The sequence below is a fragment of the Chinchilla lanigera genome, unplaced genomic scaffold (genome assembly GCF_000276665.1).
Source record: "Chinchilla lanigera isolate Chin_1 unplaced genomic scaffold, ChiLan1.0 scaffold00002, whole genome shotgun sequence".
NCBI classification, from domain to species: Eukaryota; Metazoa; Chordata; class Mammalia; order Rodentia; family Chinchillidae; genus Chinchilla; species Chinchilla lanigera.
The window spans coordinates 56,857,336-56,879,853 of NW_004955403.1; the positions used below are offsets into that span (position 1 = coordinate 56,857,336).

The 22,518-nt window shown below is 46.5% G+C and overlaps 1 protein-coding gene across 1 annotated transcript in view; it reads left to right on the top strand.

Annotated features, from left to right (window-relative positions):
- The window catches only part of Csmd1 (CUB and Sushi multiple domains 1), a 1,292,092-nt gene that overhangs the window by 1,047,441 nt on the left and 222,133 nt on the right, over nucleotides 1–22,518 (top strand). Inside the window, exons 24-26 of the mRNA XM_005373917.1 lie at nucleotides 3,121–3,312; nucleotides 3,878–4,004; nucleotides 12,629–12,831. Of these exons, the coding sequence (XP_005373974.1) occupies nucleotides 3,121–3,312; nucleotides 3,878–4,004; nucleotides 12,629–12,831 (522 nt within the window). The remainder of the gene's footprint in view (nucleotides 1–3,120; nucleotides 3,313–3,877; nucleotides 4,005–12,628; nucleotides 12,832–22,518) is intronic.

The following is a 22,518-nucleotide window of genomic DNA, read 5'->3' on the forward strand; positions in this document are numbered from 1 at the left end:
CCTTCATGGAGACTTCTCAGAGCTGGTACTATGTGAATGACTGGAGCTCTGCTGAAGACCAGGGAACACCCAGGTCTCCTTGGATGTCTGGAGCAGATCTAGAACTGTGAAATATCTCAAGGTTGACTCTTGGAGTTCTTATGTCCTAGTCCTATGTAAATGCTTGATAAAAGAACAAGATGGTATCACAGAAACAGAGAGTTACTTTGATTACCATATTTTACTCTAACTTGTTGATGTCTAAACTGGAGCTCAGAACTTAGCATTTATGTTCTGATTTGGTCAATATCCAGAGCTGCTGTTTTTGAAGTTTGCTGTGTCTTTCCATGTGGGATTCTTCACATAGTCACAAAATAATAAACATGATAATGAGACTTCGTATGTGGGGGAAATGAAATGAGTTAGAGGAAGGAGTAGATAACAAATCAATCTGAAATCAATTGCAGGTCAAATTAAGAATGCATAGATACATAATTTAATAGTTTAGCACACTCAGACACACACTTGCACACTGCATCCAGGTTCATCTTGGATAATCAGAGCTGTATTGTGAAACACAGGTCCATCAAGCAATTCAGGAAGCTCGATCTTAATTAACTTTATCTCACAAGTGGGCCACGGAGTTAGTTTAACCACTGACCACCATCTTGACCTCCATGTCTTTGCAGATAACTGCAAAGACTCGACAAAGTGACTGTTTGATTTTTTTCAACCTACTTCTCCTTTTACTGCATGTATGTGAGAAAAAAATGTCCATATTTTGGTAATGACAATTTCTCTTAAGAGATGTATTTAACCAAACTATAGTATTATCCCAACTGAAATGTCTTAGGTAAAGTTGTGAGATAGTAGGTTTCCATAAATGAGTGACTATCTCAGTTGCTCATGGAAAAAGCATCTGGAGACTCACAAATCACAAGTGTCTCCATCAGCCACACTGTCCCTGCTCGCCCAAGCTTGGAGACCCCACAGCCGTCCTCACTCCCAGCGGGACACAAAAACCAGGTTAAGCTGGAAACAAATTCTATATAGAGAAATATTGTAATTACTCGGGAGTCAAGAATTAGTCCAAACACTCGACAGAAGGAAGCCTGCTGTAACTCCAGTATCTGTTGATTTAAAAGAGATACAGGATTTAAGTCTTAAGAATGCTAAGCATGACTAATTACTCCAAAGCTCTAGAGTAGGGATTTTATCAGCCTGATGTTTGGATTCTGTTTTGACTGGAGCATTTTGTTCACAGTGTCCTTCTTGCGCTTATGACTTGAGAAGAAATGGTGGGAACGCAGAAAAATAGAATTATTAAGTATTCAACATTTGACTGCAATTCTTAATAATGTTTTGACGGAAATAACTTGAGGCTTTTAAGTGTCTATGGCATAAAGAAATACAGAAATGGAATTTGTACACTGTTTTCTTACAAACTAGTGGCTGTAAAGGAGAGAAGTTTACTTTCTGTATTTTTCATGTTATTACTCTTTAGAATTCTTAAGATTAATCATTTAAAATGTCTTTTCAATTCCTATTATAATGGAAGTAGCTCTTCTTTGGAGGAATAACTGTGGATTTATACAGTATCTTTTAAAATCTTGATTTAAAAGAAATCATGGCAAAATCTTCTCCTGAAACAGTACAGCGTAGACCTCTTAGAATTGTACACTGCCGCTTCAGAATTCTGCTGTTACACGTCAGTCCAGTTCGTGGCATTAACAGTGAGAAGCAGGGTGGAGTGTGTCAGCAGATGACTGCTGTGCGTTGCTCTTTGCACCCACAGCAAGCAAAGCTTGGTTCATTTCAGGGTGGAAGAGACCACACACCAAGGCCATGATCCTAGATGTGGATGGAGCCAGGGTTCAGGGTGAGCCTGCAGGCCAGACTGGGTCTGCCCACTATGGGGCTGGAGGAGGCCCCAGCTCTTGGCCCCAGGGCCCAGCATGGCTGGTGAGGCTGTGCCATGGTCCCCTGAGGGAGACTGAGCTCTGCTCCCGTAGCGCAGGACACACCACGCGCTAGAAGCTGTGGATTCCTGGCCTTTGTGCTTCCACCGCTTTCCATAGGTAGAGATGTGGACTACTCCTTCCGCGGCCGAGGATGAACAATCTCATGCTGGGAAGTGCTGAGAGAACACAGTTCTCTTCAGTCAGTTAATAATTGGAAAACTCAGTTTTGGAGAGGCCAGATACTTCCCAGCCTCTGACAGGGAAGAATATATTTCACACATTTGGGTCGGCCAAGAGGCATTTAAGAATCAAGCGTGGGGCTTTATACAAAATAAATTCCATTGTGCCCTCAGCTCCCCAAGTGACCTTTTGGAGAAGCCATAAAAGTGTCAGGAGAAGCGAGCACAGCTGCAGGGTGAGGTGACCGCACCTCCATTAATCACCTGTGTTCTTATGCTGGCAGGGCAGGATGTGGTTATAAAAACAGTTTTCCAGATTAAGAGATATGGAAACAATACAAAAGACAATTGTCTAAAAAATTCACTCACATAAAGTGTGGTGGGCATCTTTATTTGCTCATTTCTTTGGTTTTCTTCTCTTCCTTCCTTTCTCCAAATAAAAGTTTCGAGGCAAGCACGAGGGCAGAGGGAAAAGCTCCGTCTCGGTAATTTTAGAAGAAACGCAGATTTGGGTCTGAGCGCTTTGGTGACATGCACTGTCCATGCAGAGGGGGTGCATATTTGGAATAAAGTCGTGAGCATTAATATCTGTAAACCACCGGGAGCTTATGGCTGTGAACTTCTGAGACCACTCAGTGATGCCCAGGGCAAGCGCTGGCCCAACGCTGACAGCGTCCATGTCCACTGAAGAAAGTCCGTAGTGAGTCCCCTCTGTGACGGAGGACGGGAGACACTGCTACAGTGAATAAACGTTGGCCACTCCCTCGCCAGGCTCGCACATCATCCCCAGCCAGGGCGCGCACGTGTGTACGTGTGCGTGCGTTTGTGCGTGCAGACGCACTAGGGGTTCTTGGTCAGGGGAAAGCAAACAACTGCATCTCCTGTGACACAGCGATTTACACCCATGTATGTCAAAAGGGGCAACAGCCCGCTGCCCTCGCCTTGACTTCGGGCTGACTGCATGCACTGGGATCTACTCACCCTCTGCTCCTGTCTCCTAGGCTTCGATCTGGTCAAGTGCGAGGACCCCGGCAGCCCCAACTACGGCTACCGGATCCGGGACGAGGGCCACTTCACAGACACCATGGTCCTGTACAGCTGCAACCCAGGCTACGCCATGCACGGCAGCGGCACCCTCACCTGTCTCAGTGGGGACCGGAGGGTGTGGGACAAGCCGGTGCCGTCCTGTGTAGGTGAGTCCCCCGGGCGGCCGGGGTCCTGGAAGACCGGCACAGGGTGATTGTGACACAGCTGAGCTTTCCTGCAGCACAGCAGGAGGAGGAGGAGTCACTAGGCTCCTGCTCCGCTAAGAGGGGTGCGGTATGTGTGTGTGTGTGTGTGTGTGTGTTCTGAGTTGAAAAACAGATTTCTTCTGCACAATTATTACTAGAATTATCATGTGTGTGTGTCATTATTTTACACACACAGCTTGAATAATACAGAGAATAAAAGCTTTCTGTCAAGGTAAAACTGACACAGGTGGAGGACTGTGATTTTTCTCTGAGTCTGTAATACACACATGACCATTTTCTTTTTTAAAGAGAAGTAAAACTGAACTTAGATATACTGGTGCAGGTTTACAAGTTCAAGGTCAGCCTGAGCAACCTAGTGAGACCCCGTCTCAGAATAAAGATGGAAAAGGGGCTGAGGAGGGCACTCCGTGGTAGAATATTTGCCTAGCCTGTGCAAGGCCCCGGGGAAAAGGCGGGAAAAAGAAAAAGAAACCTAGACAATGGCCCATGTCTGTGTCTTTTGCAGCGGAATGTGGAGGCTACATCCACACAGCCACGTCTGGACGGATCTTATCCCCTGGCTACCCAGCCCCATATGATAACAACCTGCACTGTACCTGGACCGTGGAGGCTGACCCAGGGAGGACCATCAGGTACTGCGGGGCTTCAGTCTTGGCGATGTGAGACCAAGGGTTTCCTTCTCCTCCTGTAGCACAGGGTGCAGTCCATGTGCTCTGGGGGTAATGATCTGAGATACAGGAGAAAATGGCAAGCTGTGGCTGAATGTCTCACCACCTCCATTGGCTAACTTTCCAAGTCATGTGCTAAGGTATATGCAAGGAAGATACAGAGAGAGAGAGAAAGAGAGAGAGAGAGAGAGAGAGAGAGAGAGAGAGAGAGAGAGACACGGAGAGAGTTTTGGCTCCATAACAAAACACCCCTTAAATTGAGTGGCTTTTCCTGCAGTTGCCTCAGCTCATGACTTGGAGGCTGTCTGTGTGTCTCCAGCCTGGGTGAACTGGGCTGGGCTCTGGTGACTCCTCAGCCTGGGGCAGCTGGAGCCTATCTTTCCTCTTCCCTCACTGAGAAAGCGAGTGATGGTAGAAAGTTCAGAGCAGCAAGAAAAGACAAATTCAAGAATTTCTGTTTGCTACATTTGCTGATGCCCAGAGGAGAGCATGGCCATTTCGCAATGTGCTGAAGTGAGTCTGGGATCACTTCCTGTGAACAGCCTGTCTTCCTTCCGGAGGATTCCAACTGGGCTTCTCACCATTTCCCTCACGGTTCCTTTCCTAGCATTAGAACAAGCACTGTGTCTCCCTAAAAGCAAACCAGGTAAGTAAAGAACTCTCTTGTTCCGGGCACATCTAGAGCTTCATTAACATTGAAATTCCAAAAGAGGAAGGGAATTAATAAGGAACTATGAGAAGTAACAATAAATGCACACCTTTTCTAGCATAGCTGTAAGCACTGTTGAAAATTGTTCCTTGCACTTTGCGCGGTACTGTATTCTGGAAAAACTTTCTGCTCATCCACACCCTCTGCGGATGAGAGCCGACACTATCAGATTTCTGAGCTTCTCTCTTTAGTTTAAGGCAGGAACTCCTTCCTACCAAGGAAGTTTGGCAAAAACTATCAGTATTTGTATTGAATTAACCAAGCTAATTATTTATTTCCATGTATCCTGGTGACTGAGTCATTCTTCAATAATACAATATAAACAATTTTAGTACAGGGGTTTGGAAAATAAAATAATTAAAAGTATACATACATAATTCTAAACTTAAAAGTGTGTTTATATAAACATGAGCCCTGCTACTTCACAGAATCTTAGCTATTATCTTGGTAACGTAGACAAAATCTCCTACACTCTGCCGGACCATGAAGGGAGCATCACTAGTGCTAACACCGGACCAGGATTATTTGTAAGTGTTAAAATGTCCTAGTGTAAGTTGAATTCAGCACTGCTTATTGATAGTAAGACTTAAATCTTACATGTTTTCCATTTTCAAGAAGAAACAAGGCTCAGAGAGTGTGCAGGTCCAGCTTCAGGTTTCTGGACAACTGTTCCAAGGTCGCCTTGGAATTCCTCAAGGCTTGGAGCAGGGTCTGGTGTGGAATACTTGGGTGGAGAAGCTTTGTCATTTTAATACAGTGCTCTAAAGCAGTCACGTGGGCCAAAGTTAATTAAAAGCCTAATAAAGAACATTACAATAAAGTCAGCCCAGTTAAGGTTTTGTGTGAACATTCCCTATGATGCTCAGTGTATTTCACCTGAGCACTGCTCTGATTTGTGGGATGAAGGTAACAGAAGTATAGACACCACAGCAAGCAGTTTTAGAGCTGTGAGCTACACAATCACCAGAGTGTACCACTCCTTGGTTTTAACTGCTGTTCTGCAAGTCTATAAAACACACATCAAATGTGCTTCCGTTCCTAGCTGTCCACTGGAAACTGCCTTAGGTGATATAGTTGAAGAGAACTTGCTTTAATAAGCCAACACAGTGTTAAGAACATTAATGGCATGTCAATAATTCGTCAAGGTTCTCACAACTACCCCTTGAGCAGACCTTTGAAGAAAGTAGCTCCCTCGGTCTGTCAGTGGCTGGTTGTTTCTCCTCAGTGCTAGGGTTTGATTTAGCAGTTAGAGAAAGTTTGATCCTATTTTTGATGAATCTTAGAGACCCCAGCAGCAAACAGAAGGAAAAGGAGAATGGCCGTCATCTGGCTCCCCTGCTGGGTGCTGACGCCCAGCCCCTGTGCCCAGCCTACGCACGGTGCACGGAGCACACAGGGCACAGGCTGTGGATGTGCAGACTGGTTCGGCCCAGCCAGGAGTCAACCCGCCTCACATTGCCCCTTTTCTTTCTTTTATTTTAAAAATTTAAAAAACTAACCAAACAACAATGAAGACAAATCAAAACAACACAAAACAGGGCTGGGGCTATAGCTCAGTGGCATAAGTGCCTGCCTGGCAAGCGCAAGGTTCTGAGTTCGATCCCTGGTACTTCAAAAAAAAAAAAAAAAACAAATGTATAAACATTTTCATTTGTCTCATGGTAAACACTTCTATAGGACAAATCTGCTCATTCCAGTTGACCACTTAAACTATTTTGACTGCTCATCAAATGCAAAGTAAATTCAAACTCTCTGGCATGGCTTGGGAGGTGACCTTTCCCATATTCTGAAATGATCAGATATAGAAAAATGAAAAACCTAAAACAAGTGTTCTGTAATCCTAGGACCCAAAGATAACTACATTGAAAATGTGGTGTGTATTTTTCTAATTTTTGTAGTCAAAGGCAGGTGTATAAAATTTGAATCATATGTTCAAGTTTTTTTATAAAAATAATACACTGAAGTTTCTTTGAGTTAATAAATGATCAAATGCCCTTGTCCTTACTTGCAACCTGCCTCGTTCTATTCAGCCATCAACAGGATTCCGTTGCCTGACTGTACCACACTTTCTTTAAACGTCATCCTTGGGACGTTTGGGTTTCGATTTCCCGTTATGAGGAGTGCAACCACCCACCTGACTCCTCAGCAGCACTTTGTAGGGTCAGTTTCCAGCTGGGCTGCGGTGGATTTGAGTTTTATACTCACTACCAATGTGCTCTGAGAGGAGTATTTGTGGCTGCAGCTAGAATATCAAAAGAACCAACATCCCTTCATCCTCCCTCAGATAAATAAGGTCATGCTAACCTGTTCCCATCTGGTGGGGGAAAACAAAACTTTAAAATGTTCAATTAGTTGTATTTGTTTATAACCTTTTCATTGTGAATTTTTTTAACACTTGACTGTATTGTTTGGCGACTTCTTACTTTGCACTTTTTTCTTCACTGAATTCCTGCCTTTGCCTTTACTTGAAGCCCCTTCCTTACTTCTCAGAGGCTGACAGGGGCCTCCCTGCCCCAGGGGTCAGAGTCAGGCCTTGTGCCACTGCTCTGGTGCCTGTCTGTCCCGCTGTGAACCTGGTGGCACTGAGCACCCTGCTGTGTGCATTTCCAGTATCGCATGCAACTGCGAGGTCCTTAGGGATGGGACCATCCTTCTTAAAGGTGTGTTTTAATCTCTCCGACACAGTCCTACAGTGTTTGCCACTTTGATTTTCAGTGGTTTTTTACTCAAGTAAGAAATGAATATTGCTTCACCGTATTTCCAGCTGGACTTACAGCACATTTTCCAAGGTGGGGAAACACACATAGCAGGGCACGTTTGTGCATCTGTGTACACTCCCACTGACGCCTAGCACACATGGTGCACACATCGCAAGTGTGTGGCTGGTGCAGACAGAGCACCTTGCATCTCCAGCACCCAGGCTCGGAAAGAAGCGGATGGGCCCTGATCTCTGTTCACACCCTTCCTCCTCCTCCACATCATCACAGTTCTGACTTCAGAAGGGTTTTGCTAAATTTGAGTGTCATAAAAGTAGAGTTACGTGGAGTGGTTTTCTTTGTGGCTTCTGTGACTTCCTGAGCCCTCACCCCTGGATATATGTGGATATTTCATTGCGTCGGGAATACTCTGCTATTTAATTGTCCACACCCACGGTTGATGAGCAGGGGATGGCTTTGACCCAGCTTGGGTGACTGCAGGGGTGCGCGTTGGAGGTGCCGTACCTGTCCTCTGCTGGAGGCGCGTCAGTGTTCCTCTTCGGTGTGCCCTGGGGTGGGAGATGGGGGTGGTGAGCGACACTCCTGGCCTTCGGAGGTCCCATTGCAGTCTCCTAATGTGGTTGCTTCTGCCTCTGTTCCCATTTTGGGATTCCCAGGTTCTCCATCTTCCCAACCACGCTCTGCACTGACCTTCTGTCTCGCTGTAGCCACCTTCCAGGTGCGCGGTCGGTTTTCTTCCGATTTCCCTGATGGCTAGCCAAGGTCAGCACTTCTCACAGGCTGAATAGCCACCTTCTTTGGTGCAATGGCAGTTCAAGTCTCTGCCCTTTACTTTTTTCTTTGTTCTAGAATGCCTTTTTCTTGTTAGCTTATATATGATGTTTAAATTTCCTGAATGTTATCTCTTTTTGATTACTTATTTTACATATTATATTCTCTGTTCTATAGTATTGTTTTCAATCTCATGATAATTTCTTTTGTTAAACACAAATATTGCATTCCAATGTATTGGATTATTTTTATTCATTTCTATTTGTGATCATTCAGCTTCTTACCTGCATTTAAATTTTGCTCTGTTACATATTTTGTTCAGTGTTTTTATTAGGGCTTTTCTATTTAGATGAAAAGACTTGGAATTCCCAAAGTTATAAAAATATTATTTTAAATTTCCTTTTATGCATATTTAACCTCCCATCTTTTTTCTATCACAAAATCTCAGTATTTGTTGAAGTCAATGTTTTCTCCACTGCACTGCAGTGAGACTGTGCTACTACAAACAGAAATATCAAAACAACACCCAGGACTTGGAGGCAGTTTTATTTACATGTAATGTTATCTGTAAATAAGGGTCTTACTTCATTTTTTCAAATCTTACGGCTTTCTCGTCATATCTCTTTGTGCTGGTAACCACTCCGGACTAATACTGTTTGCCATGTTGTATAGTAAACTTCATTGTCCGTCACCAGCCTGAGAGACACAATGTTTATTATTTATTTCAATGAACACTTTTCTACATATTAATATTTACAGATATGTAATTTTTGGTTTGGAGCCTTTATTCTTCTTAAGCTTACCACGGACTTTAAAATATTTTGATACATTTATCTATATTGACCTTCTTGAGTCGATTTTGATAATTCACATTTTCTGGGAAACCACTTCACGTTACTTTGAAAGGCTTTGCCACACAGAAATTTCCTTCTGTCTTCTCCGTTGTCTTAGTCTGAGCAAGGCACTGTGTGCACACAGCATGAAATAAATAATAATAATAAATAATAAATGAATAATTCCACAATGATGACTACGATGAGTGCCAGTTGCCTATCTCACTTTAACTTCTAGAATTAATAATAACACAGATTTTGTATTTCATCTTACACTACGATACTTTGAAAAACTATTGCTAAAAAGTCAGATAATAAAAGTTTGAAAAATAGCATCAGAACAAAATAAGGGAACCAAAGAGGAAAAACAATTGCAGGTAGAAATTAATTTTTTAAAATTCAATTAACAAATCCAGAAAGGGTGTCTTGAAGAAGCTCCATTATATACACAAGTAACTGACAGGATTTATTAAAATCAAATACAGGAGGCCCAAATGATTACTAATTGGAAGAGAAACAGAGATATACTGATACAATAGAAATCATTTTCAGAAATAATCAAGATAATAGATATCTTTTACTAATATACTAGGAAAAATCTTCCAGAAAGAAGAAAAAACTGTGCAATACTTTTACTGAAATGAACTTGTTATCAAAGTACAAATATAGCACAGGAGGAAAAGAGTAAGAACTGAGATTTACAGTTCATCCAATTTGCATATTAAGAAAAAAATGTGTTCACTTAAATAGGTGTAGAATAATAATTCAATAGAATTTGATAATATTTATGATGATCAAAAACATAAGAGAATACAAAACATTCCTAGTGTGATAAGTAGCGGAGTATTCTCTTGAAATGGTAAATCATTTAGCAAGAATATGAAACACACTATGTAATTGATAACTAAAGGATGAGTGCACAAAGGACTTCCTGGAAATGGACACACACAAAGTCGGTGACCAGGCACAGGCCCTGGTCCCGCACATCCTCTGCTACTCCTGTCAAGCTCAGGAAGCCTTGCTCTGCTGGACACACAGGTGCCCACATGGCCAACTCTGGACCCACCTCCAGTCGCAGTGGCCTGTGTGCTGGCTCTGCTGCAGCCTGTGCGGGTTTCAAGCCCACTGCCCGGTTCCCGCGGCCCCCTGTATGTCCCTCCTGCCCCTTCCTCGGCTGGATTCGGGGCAACTCGCCCTCCTGGCTTCTCCAGCAGCGCCCACGGTGACCTGGCCTCATTCTCTCTCTCTGCCTCGCGCCGTCCTCTCTGCTTCCCAGGAGCACCCCAGCCTGAGGCCTGCGCACCGCGCTGCGGAGCTGGGCTGGGCAGCATGAGGCTGTCCTGTAGCCTGTGCAGGACCCCACGGAGAGCACACAGTCCTTTAGGCTACTGTCACAGAGCGAGAGTAGTGCCCCGCTGCATCCCTCAGCATGAGACCTGAGATGCTAGCAGAACCCACGTAAGGCCCACTTGTCTTAGCCCTCCCTCTGCACCCCCAGCACCTGTCTCTTTCTGATCTCAGCCATTCATTTCCTTCCTGGCTGCCCTTGGTTCCTGGATGTCCCCTAATGCCGAAGGCCCTCCCTCAAGGTACTACCCAGCTTACCCTGTCCTTACCCCTCATGGGGACAATAGCAAGCAGCCTTACCTTCGCAAGCTCTGCCCAGACACCTCTGTCTCCCTGCCACCCTGTCTTCGAAGCCCCAGTGCCCATCTTACACTGCATTTCCTTTTCTGTGAGCTGTGCCGTCCACCTGCTAAGGGCGTGTTCTCTGCTAGTCTGCTTCACTTGTGTTCGCGCTCTGCCTCAGCAGGCGCTGCAGGAAGGCAGGCTGTTCCACACCCGTCGGAATTTTGCTCACACACCGCTTATGTGTTGTTGTGAAGCAACAGGTAGTTACAGGCAGGAGAGAGAGACTTGATTTTCCTTCTTGCCACCTAGAGGGACCTAGAGAGACCCTCGGTCAGTGTTCCAGGATGCCCACTGCAGCACCACAGCCTCAGGAAAAACGACCCGAACTGTGCTTTAGCAGAGGACATGGCCCATGCTTTTAACTCTGTGTGAACTAACCCTACGTTACTCAGCACGGAGGACGCGCACTGTGCTCACTATAAAAGCACACTGAACGTGATCCGAGCACACACGTGCCCAAAGGATACTTGTGGCATGTTCTCTGTTACTCACACAGGGACACACTGCACTGTTCACACTTACACATATGAAAAATCGAGTTTATTGTTTTTGTTTTGTTTTTTTTTTTTGGTTTTTCTCTGGTACCGGGAACCGAACTCACGACCTTGCACTTGCCAGGCAGGCGCTTTTGCCGCTGAGCTAAATCCCCAGCCCTGAAAAATTGAGTTTAAATGGAACTGCACATTGCAGGTGTGGGAACGAGTGCAAGCCTGTGGAGGCAGGGACAGTAGAGGTGTGTCCATAAGATTTCACTTAAAATACTTAGAGCCAATAGATGTGAATACATTGGCAGTGATGGAACATAAGTGTCTACTGTTTCTGCACCTCTCTCTGTATCTAGGCAGTGTTTAATATTGAATGTTTTAGTTATGCGTGGTGGTGCACATCCACAATCTTTGCACTCAGGAGGCTGAGGCAGGAGGATCATCACAGGTTTGAAGTCAGCCTGGGCTACATACTGAGTTTAAAGCCAGCCTGAACTACAGAGCAAGACACTGTCTCAAAAAAAGGATAGAGATAGATGTAGATAGATAACAGATGATAGATAGATGATAGGATGTTTAAAGAGCACTTGCGTATTTCACGCTGTGTGCAGAACAGGACAGCTGGACATAGCTGCATGTGCTGTATGCACGATATGAAGTAGTCAAGTAGCCATTGGTCTGTGCGTCGTGTGTTATGATTTTATTTCCCTTACAGTCCATGCGCAATGAGCAGGGAAAACTACAGGCCCTGGGTGCGGGGCGCAAGACAAGTGGGTTCTGCTGGCCTGAGTGTTGCCCTGGCATCTGGGTCCCCAGGTCAGGCCACAGCTCACCGTTCCCCACCCTGTGAGCCTCCTGAGGAAGGGAATTTGTACCTGACCCTCGGCCTCTGTGTTGGAACTTCCAACAATATGGGTTTCCTGGGGCTAAAGCAGGAAAACAAAGGCCAGAGCCAGCCTGGGCCCTGGGGAGCTACCGGGTGTGCACAGGTCACTGGGGCGTCTTCCTCCTGCTGTGCTTGCCACCCGCTCCTGGGCCTCGGAAGAGCAGCCCTGAGGCTGGCTGGAAGGAGCACTGGGTGCCCTTGCTTGAATTAGAAAAACGCCCAGTGGTCCTGGCCGAGGCAGAGCTGTCTCCCTGCACAGGAGTGCGATTCTCGCCCGGGTAGCTCAACCGGCTCTGCCCGTGCTGTCTCCAGTGTAACTGCGCGCAGGGGTCGAAGCCTGTGCCTCGGCTCCCTCCTTCTCCACTGGCACACATGCCTGGGCTCACGTATTTGTTTATTTGGGGGGCTTGGCTCTGTCACAGTGAAGGTGGCTGGGAGCGTCAAAGCTCAGGGCCGGAGTCAGGCAAACACACCAGCTGTGCTCTCTCTCCGCAGCCTGCATTTCATTGTTTTTGACACGGAGCTGGCACATGACATCCTCAAGGTGTGGGACGGCCCCGTGGACAGCGACATCCTCCTGAAGGAGTGGAGCGGCTCGGCGCTGCCGGAGGACATCCACAGCACCTTCAACTCGCTCACGCTGCAGTTTGACAGCGACTTCTTCATCAGCAAGTCGGGCTTCTCCATCCAGTATTCGAGTAGGTGCAGCGTCTGCCTGTGCGGCCCCTGTCCTCTGCCCGGAGCAGAGGACGATCCCAGGCCTCCCTTTAAGCAGTGCGTGGGGCTCACTTTGCATTTTGGAAGGTGCAGTTCATAGGAAAGAAGAGATTTCTTTGCTCTTCTGTTGGGGGACTCTTGGTTGCAGAGCTGTAACAAAAGGCAGATTAGCAAGAGAGAGGCAGACATAGGAGCCTCCACAGATGGGGGCTGCGGGAGACAGGAAGTGCTCGCAGGGAACCCAACTGGAGAGGAAGGGTGTGACCCAGGGGGTAAGCTGGGGTGCAGCAAGCCCGCTGTGCAGACTCCTCTGGGTCCGTGTCCTTTCCTCTGGCTGTGGGGTGCTCTGGGGTGAGGGTCTTGCGACCCGCCTCCGTGGAAGATCAGAGTTCCTATGTGGGTGGCTCTGGAGATGAGGCTGGAGGAGTAAGGGTCTCGGCTCAAATGCAAAGGGCCGTATTTTGGGGCAGCGTGTCTTGGCCCCGTTAGTATCAAGAGAGCAGTGTGGCTTGGGAAGTTCTGTAGGGACAGGCACTGCATCTTTTCATTATGTGGGAAAACACATTACTCTGAAGGTTCCAATCTGCACATGACCAAACCTGTGTGGAAGACAGATGTGGGTCCTTGAGTGCATGTACAGTTCACATTTGGGGTCCCCCTATCCTGGCAGCTACTCCCGGTCCCCTAACTCCCGCAGAGTCTGTGTGAAGCTGATGGGACATGCTTTGATTCTGTGTCCTCAACCTCAGTTTAGGAGTGACCTGCAATTCCTCCTGAGCTAAGGCTTCAGGAAGGTAGTGTGAGAGAACAACCTCTGCAGAGTTATTACTGGGCAGTCACAGCGGCACACCTGAACTGTTGTCTCCTTAAGATACTTCCCGTCTTGGCTGTTTGGCGCATTTAGTGAGTGATTTCCTGAGAAGGACAAAGTGGAGCTATTTCATGGCAGATGAAGCTGATAGTACCCTGCGAGGAGCACCAGGCAGAGGTGCTGCAGAACCTGGCAGCACACAGGGTCAGCTACCATCACAAAGCAAGTGGGATCTGACGTGAACATATTCGGGCTCAGCGTGTGTCCCAGCAGCTCCCTGGTGACCACAGTTAGGATTTACAGAAGGAAAATGTCAATTTAAAGCTTTAAAAGGTTGCAAATAAAAGTGAGGTTACAGACCACAGGGCACCGAACCTCTGGTTCCACTGAGGCTAGGGCAGCACTTAACTACCACGCACCCACGGAATCACACCGGTGTGCAAGGCTTCATGGGTCTGTGGCAAACCTATGGCAGGAAGCTTGCTCCAGCCACCTGCCTGGGGGGAGGTCTGCACATCTGGGTGACGTCCCTTCTGCTTTGTGCTGTGATGTGGAATTACCCGTACATGGTGGTTACGGACTCAGGGGCCTCACTTGGTAAACAAAACTATTTATTGTTAAGGTAATAAGTTAATAATGGGCACTTTCCTCCTCTTCTCTTCTGTACATTACTAGCTGTGTAAAATTTAAATATATTTTGTCTATCTATCTATCATCTATCTATCTATCTATTATCCATCATCTGACTAACTGTTGTGGCATAAGGATTGAATTCAGGGCCCTGTGTATGCTAGGCAGATGCTCCTCCCCAAACTATAGCCCAAGGAATTTTGTAATTTAACTTTTTGAGACAGGGATTTATTAAGCTGCCCAGCCTGCGCTTGAACTTGCAGTCCTCCTGCCTCAGCCTCCTACGTAGCTGGGCCTACACTCATGTGCCATCACCTTCTATGACATTTTATTTTTCTACATTGGTTTTAAGTTAACAGCAAAGGAACAGAAGTCATAGAGAGTTCTGATGGCCCCTTGAAATTACAATGTTTGTTAGCGTTTCCTCCAAGGCTTTTCACAGCTTGAAGATTCATTTCTTCTTAGCTCAGGCTAACGTCATCCCACTGACCAGGCAGTCCACAGTGTATTTACCTGTTCGCTCCATGAAGGGCAGCCCAGATATTCCCGAGGGCTGGCAACTCCAGATGAAGCTGCTGCCAAGCTCCCTGTGCTGCTTGCTGGTGGATCTGGGTTTTCTTTTCAGCTGTGGAAGGGCTGGAGGAAGTAAGGTCATGCTTCGCTTTGCTTCTTGTCTTTTTGTATCTTTCCTTCTAAAAATACTTACAGAAACTCCCAAATCACTTTTTTTCCTATATTCCTTCATGATTCTCTCAAAGGACATCTTCCTAATTTAGTTTTTAAGAAAGCAAAACCCTTTAGTATAATTATCTAAATATCAGATACTTTTCCACTCTGCATGTGCTTGATTAATTAAGACACTGTGGTTTAGGATGTGGTAAACAGGAATACACCCGCAAAAGTCTCTATGGAAAGGACACGTGCATGTTTTCTGGGACTCGGTTTCTTGGGGTACCACTCTGAAGCATGTGGAGGCCTCAGGATTGTTGGGAAGGGTGGCTGCCGGCTGGCAGTTCCCTAGGCTGGAGGTGACTCCTGTACATGATGCCCTCTCTGCCAGGCTTCCCACGCCGGAGCCCCACCTCGGGTCTGGATGTGGGAAATACCATTTTCACGGTGAAAATTTTGGTTGGTTCTCAGGCTTTTAATGAATGAGCTTCTGTGAGATTACTTAGAAGCCTTTGTGGGGAATCAAGATACAAAAATTTTGGCTACAAAAAGCCGGAGCTGGACAGCAGCTTAGGAAGTTTAGGTTCCAGCCCGCTCCTCCGAGAGCAGGGCCGGCCTTGCACTGCCTCCATCGCTCTGGCGGTCTGGGTGTCAGGAAAGATCCCCGGCTCTTCCAGAGATGTATCAGAGCCCCGTGAGCCAAAGAGCCAGGAGGATCCCATGAGGAATCCTGGCAGGGAAAAGCTCGTTAAACAGCCAGGGAAGGAAGGGAAAACAGTGTGTGACAGAAACACACGCCAGGGGGTGGACATCCGACAGCGCGTGGCTGCTGGCCCAGGCGGGCAGTGGGAACGGGTGAGGCAGGTTGGGAGCACTGTCACCTCCTCGCTCGTGGCACTGGGCAGAAAAGCACCTCTCGGGCTCAGGCCGAGGACGGCGGGGAGGTCCGCCCTGCGCAGGCAGACTGCCGGGCCTCACCGTGGGCTCCCCGGCCCATGCCCCGGGCGGCAAGGGGAGAAAATGTGATTGGATCTTTGTGCATTTGTTTTCGTCCTGAGAGGTTCATATTTTGATACCAGTTGGAAACCAGGCAGGGCCTTTTCATGTTACAAAGCTTAGCCTCATTTCTTAAATGAGCATAGCTGCAGCTGTCACCTACAAACCTTCTGATTTCATTAAGAATGGTCCTTCTCTCCCTGCTCTACATCCTGCTGGGACAGGAGCACTCTTTCTGGAGCAGATGGGGTGGTGGCTGCCGGTCCCTGGATCTGTGTGTGTCCCTGGTCACAGCCAGTGCGGCCTACACAGCTCACGCCCTGCTCCCTGCACATGCCCATGTCCATGTTACTGCGAGGCGCCCCTCCCTGGGGAAGGGCTGCAGGCGCGAGGGCCATCAGGCCTCGGAGTGACAGACCTTTGCCCCTGCCCAGCATGCCCTGGGGACCCCATCCGACAGCTGCAGTGATATTGGTGCAGTCAGTGAACACTTTTCATCAAAGCTTAATTACCATTTAATCACGGGTGAGACACAAGGAAGTAGTGGTCAGCCCTGTAAGGCAAGCTTCATCTTTGGGTGGAGTCAGCTTCCCCCACCCCCCACACCAGGCCTGGACTGGCCACCTTGCCCCGGGTTTTCTCCCAGGGGATGAGGCGTACACCATTCTGCATTCTCAGTCTCAGGACTGATTTCTCCATGCACAGCAGAGGTGACTTAGTGGCTACAGGACATGTCTTGCATTTACTTTATTAAGGTAATTCAATAGATGCACTTTAACTTAAAAGAATCATTTGTTATTTAGAAGGAGAGAGCAGTTACTGAATCGGGTGGAAGCATTTATAGGAGAGAACAAGCGACTTGGCACGGACTGCTTGAGTGTCTGAGTGTGCCCGGCCAGGTCCCTCCTGCCACCTCCTCCCCAGGGCCTTCTGGGGACAGGTGGAGAATAACCACGCGTGTTCACACTGACCACTTACACAGCGTGTGTTGTGATCAGAATATAGAGTGAATGTTAAAAATTTCATCATTGCAAAAGACATACTGCCTTAATTCACACGCTACCCCCCTCCCTTCAAACACACTTCTCCCATCATTCCTGCAGCTTTCTGAGGCCCCTCTGGAGCTCTCTTCCCTGAGAGTCTTTACGCTGTGTGATCACATGCAGGGAATGCTGCTGCCTGACAAGCACCTTCCACTGCAAAGGCAGGCTGGTGAAAATGTTGCGATGTGTCCTCGTCCGCCTTGTTGACGGGATCCGGCACTGCGTGACTTCTGGCTCTTCCCCAAAGCTGAAATGGCCACGCAAGGTCAACATTCTGAATCAGTTCAGAGCACTGAGGGCAGTCAACACAGTGCAGCTGAGGACCCTCGGGGATGAAGGCTCCAGAAGCGCTGCAGAAAGTGGCGAGAATGATGGAATGCGTGTGTTCAAGTCCAGCAGGAGCATTTTGAGGGGATGGACGGCAATGTGTCCTTTATTGTGATCGATTGTATTTTGAATTAAAAATTCTCTGCATTTTTCAATCATACATCATAGTTTACGAACAACCCTAGTCTTAAGCAAGTTTATTCATCTGTGATCCCTGGTCACCTGCCCAGGACAGAGACACCAAAAACGCATGTTGAAATGAGTTGAGGCTAAGACCCTGGTTTAGTGGAAGTTGTAGGATCTTCTTTTTTTTTTTTTTTTTTTTTTTTTTTTGAGACAAGGTCTCACTGTACAGTTCAGCCTAGCCTTGAGCTCACTCTGTAGCCCAGGCTGGTCTCGAGGGATCTTTTTTTGCTGGGATGTTGATTTAAGCTAGTTTTCTTTCTATGTAACATTAGCAAAATTAATACCCAATGAAAAGAGAGCAGTGAGGTGTGTAAAATGGCACTGCTCCGGTTCTTGAAGAAGAATCCTAGCGCTGACTACCCAGAGGGCTGGTAGCTGCGTCGGTAAGAACGCTCACGGCTGTCACCCGTTCCCATCACTCAGGAGAGAACTCCTGCTCCTGTCCCAAGCTTGCTGGCCTCAGAAGTGGTTCCTTCTTGTCCATTCTTCCCTCAAGACCCGGGACATGGAAGTCCTTACAAATTTCAGACACAAAACCCACACAATTTCCGACCCTAAATCAGCACAACAGTAGGTAGGCAGAGGTGTGCGATGTTGTTCATAAAAGAAAGAAACATTCCCACACCCAGCAGGTGGGGTTACAGCACTGTTTGAAGCACGTCACTCAGAATAAGTAGAATGGTACGAGAAAGTGCACAGGGATCCCTGGGAAAATCCCAAGTTGAGCCACCAACAATGCCCTGATGTCCCCAAGTGTGGCCCAGTGGATTTAACAAGGTGTGGTGCCCTTTCCAGGTTCCTAACAGGAGCTCCTTTAATAGGAGTCTCACGCACCCTCCCCTACAGACAATGACCCTGCAACTGAGTTCTGTATGTTGAGGCTGTTCCTGGCCCCCTGGGGGCCCAGGTCACAGGCCCTGTGCCCCATAACTGCGTTTACCATCTCCTTGCATTTGACGCCTAGATGTGCTCTGCTCCTACTTTTCATTTCTTGTGTATGTGTGCGCATTTCTCATAATTTAGTTGCTGGTTCTAGTGAGGCTGCACTTATTCAGTGATTTGTTTTATATCTGCTCCAATATTCATGGTCCTTAGAGTGGCTCCAAAGACAAAGATACCTACATAGTGAATGTGTGTCCAGACGCACTGTAAAGTGACATTTCTGGGTTTTCCTCAAATAACTCACATTCACTTTGAAATAAGTACAAAGCATTTTAAGTACAGATCTGAGTAACTGGCAACATTTAGCATTATTAAAGAGAATATTAATTATCCAGATGTTAGCAATCCCATTTCTGGTTATAAAGATAATAGTTGTGTGTGTGTGTGTATTGATTATAACCATGATAAAACTCCTTTGAGCTGTTAAGAACTGCATCAGCCAGAGGTTTCATACATACACACACACACACACACACACACACACACACACGCACCCACACACACACATAAACACACACACACACACACCTACAGCTAACACCTATGCAATCGTCACAAGGGCCGAGCACAGCCCTGATTCCTGGCTGGGTCAGCTCCTTTCTTACCAGCTATGCAGCCTCTATGGTGCACCTGGGCGCTATTAGCATCCATTTCCTAATTAGGTTCATTTAGGACACAATACTCTTCGCACCACCCCACGGCTTTGAGGAGGCCTCCCTTCAAAGCCAAAGACGACAAAAGCACTTTGATTTATAAATTTTCTCTAAATACAAGGAATGGGTTGTTATTTATCCTGTCACAGAGCTAGACCAAGTCAGGGGAATGTTCTGTGAGAAACGGTTTCATCTGCAGAGCTCCAGTTAGATTCTTGCCTCTTTTTGGCCTCCTGCTTCTCACCACTCATTTCAAACAAAGAAATTAGACCTGGAAGACCGTGGGGCAGCAGACCCTGAACTGCTTTCGCACAAGCGCTGACAGCAGGAGGCCCGGCCAGCGCTTGACTCGCACCTGTGACCAGGGGCGCAGGGTAGTTGTCAGAAGAAGGCGAATCTGCAGAATGTGTCACGGAAAATCTGTAACGCTGGAGCTGGGGATCTAGCTCAGCAGCACAGCACCTGCCTGGCAAGCACAAAACCATCAGTTCGGTTCCCAATCCCGGAAAGAAAACAAAAAAAAAAGAAAATCTGTAACTCTATCCTCATCTCAGCCTGCTGTACATCAGGAGACAGAACCCTGTTGATCATACCTACTGGAAGGCTGAGGACCACTTTAATCCTGATTGCGAATGTGCATATACAGGAAAGAGTCTCTGTTTTGTTTTGTTTTTGTTTTTCTTCCAGTACCAGGAATTGAACTCAAGACCTTGTGCTTGCCAGGCAAGTGCTGTGCCGCTGAGCTAAATCCCCAGCCCAGGAAAGAGTCTCTGGAGAGTGAGAGTTGACAATTTAAATTTAGTTTTGATTGTGTTTATTATAAAGAAGCCAAAACCTAAATAACTGAATGAATAATGCTTTACTTTCATGAAGATGCAAAAGATGTAAGTTTATGGTACTTTTGGAGTTCACTATTAGCATTTGTGTCAGATATAAAGAGCTCTTGTAAAAAGTTTAAACAGTATGCTAGTTCCAAACCTAGCTAACCTGGATCCTCTGTCGCCCCCATAGGTGCTCATTTTCTCCATGATGGAGCCCAATTGCTAATTAGTGTACTACCTCACAGCACTCACGATGGCTTTATAAAAGGGAAGTTAGTTTAGTTCACCAAGCAGCATTAGGAACTTAATTAACGTACAAGTTCAGGTTCTATTGTGCATACTACTGATCTGTCATAGCTATGTTTTGCATGGTCCAGTTTGAAGGATTACAGAGTACAGATCTCTCACTAATTTCATTGTTTAAAAAAATCAAAATATTTGCAGAAAAAAAAATAATGACATAAATTTTGCCTAAAGTGGACATTTGTATCAGTAATTTTCTCTTTCCAATAATTATTATAAGTCTGAGTTAAACTGAGATAAAGATCTGATAATACAATACATAAACAGAGGAACTGGCCTCCAATTATGTAAAATGATCAAGTGAAAGAAAACACAGAGAACTGGTTACCACAAAATTAAGGGTCATCTACGTTGAAATATAAAATTTTGGGTGGGGGATTTATTGCCTAGTTTAATAGGTGTAATGTCAGTAACTATTCTTAAATATTAGACATGATTTAATTAGCACAAAACACTTTCATGTAGTGGGTTTTACTTGTAATGAAGTTCACATTCCTGTGGTGTGAAATCTAAGTGATTTATTTCTGTGTACAGTTAGATTTTTTAAACTGTAAAATGCAATGTAAATATACATTTGATAAGTAGGCTTTATGAAATGTCTTCATAGCTATTAAGTACTTGTTAAATATCAAGATCAGGGAAGAAAATTTTCTGCCTCAGTTATTACAAAGAAGGCACAGATCTCAAAGGGCGTTTCATGTTGCTTTATAGCAATGCCACTATTTCTCTGTGCATATCTGTTTCCATACCTGGGTTTCTTCTGGCAAGTTCAAATATTTCATGTTTTGTGAAGGTTAACATGCGTGTCTAGGGAGTCCTTGTGCTTTTATTTATTTAATTTTTTTTGTTCTCACAGACAGCAACAACTTCCACAGAGCCCCTTGGGGAAATAGGCATTGTGTCAGCTAGAGAGGATGTTTGCTTGGCTCAGTATTATTTAAATTATTACCAAAGAAAAGGGTCATCATTCTCAGAAAGAGGTAGTGCTGACAAGAGCACCGTGTGTCTTCAAATTTGCCAATATTTACAAGAATTTTACAACCATGAAATCGCTGCTCTCTGTCATGAAACTACATGCAGAAGTATATAATTTCTGCAGTGTTTCCTGATAGTTTTAATTCCCTTTGAATTTTGAAATTAAATATATATATGCACATACTTTAATGAGCAGAAAATTGTTTACATTTAGCATGCGTAATTCATACGCAGATATACATTAAGTGCATTTAGCTTTGCTTCCAGGTAATCGCAGATTCTCTCCTTGTTGTCTGACGCTGGAGGGCAGATCCTGGCTGTGTGCCCTCTACTTAGTGCCCCTGTCGTAGCCTCTGCAGAACAGGGCTTGGTCTCATGACCTGGCATCTTGGCAGTGACCCCGACCTTCTGCCAGCTGCAGTCTCCTGCTCGCTTTGCTCCGAGCTCCTGTATGCAGTACCTGTCCCTTGCCTGCTTGCGCAGGAACATCACCGATCTGAAGGCTTTCACTGCCTTTGCTAGCACTTGCTGGACGGAAGCCCTGGGTTCTTTCTGAAGCCTCTTTTCCCTCCTGCAGTCTCCTGGGGAGCGCCCTGTCCCTCTCAACCACAAAGAAGTGGGGCCTCCTCTCCTCTCCTCATCACTGCCCTGTGGCCACCTGCTGCAGTGATCCCTGTGATCTCTGCCTCTGCCTGACATGCTAGGGCCCCTCCATGAGCCAGCTTGGCCACAGCAGCCACAGCTGGCAGCCTAGTGGACAGAACATGACCTTCTGCAGTGCAGACAGCAGCTGTCACCCACACTCACCCATGCCCTCCTGTGGCACAGCCAGCACCGCCCCCTTCCCTCTCCCAGCGCCCACCCTTCCCCAGCCCGGGGTGTCCAGCAGGGTCTCAGAGAAGGTTTCTTTTCCTGAGTGAGGTTGTTTTGGACCCAGGTCCCACCCGGCTATTCTCGGAGGACCTCACACACATGGCCTGCGGAAGCCACACCCGGCCCCAGCACCCCCAAACCCTGACCCTGCTGCCCGGCTTTGTCTTCCGCCCCTGTGTCCCCATGTGTTGGAGAGCAAGAGAGCCCGGGCGAGGGGTGACCCTGGCTCCTAACCTGCACCCTGCAAAAGAAATGCCAGCCCATTCACCAGGCCGACCGTGCCCTGGCCAGCTCTCCAGGCCCCACATACACTGCAGAATGAGTTTCTGACACCAGAGTTTCGGCCAACATGGTACTTTTTCCATGGTACCAGCATCCTCTGTGGCATCTCATTTTTCACTTGATATTTAAACTAAGTTGATGTTATACATTTTAATTT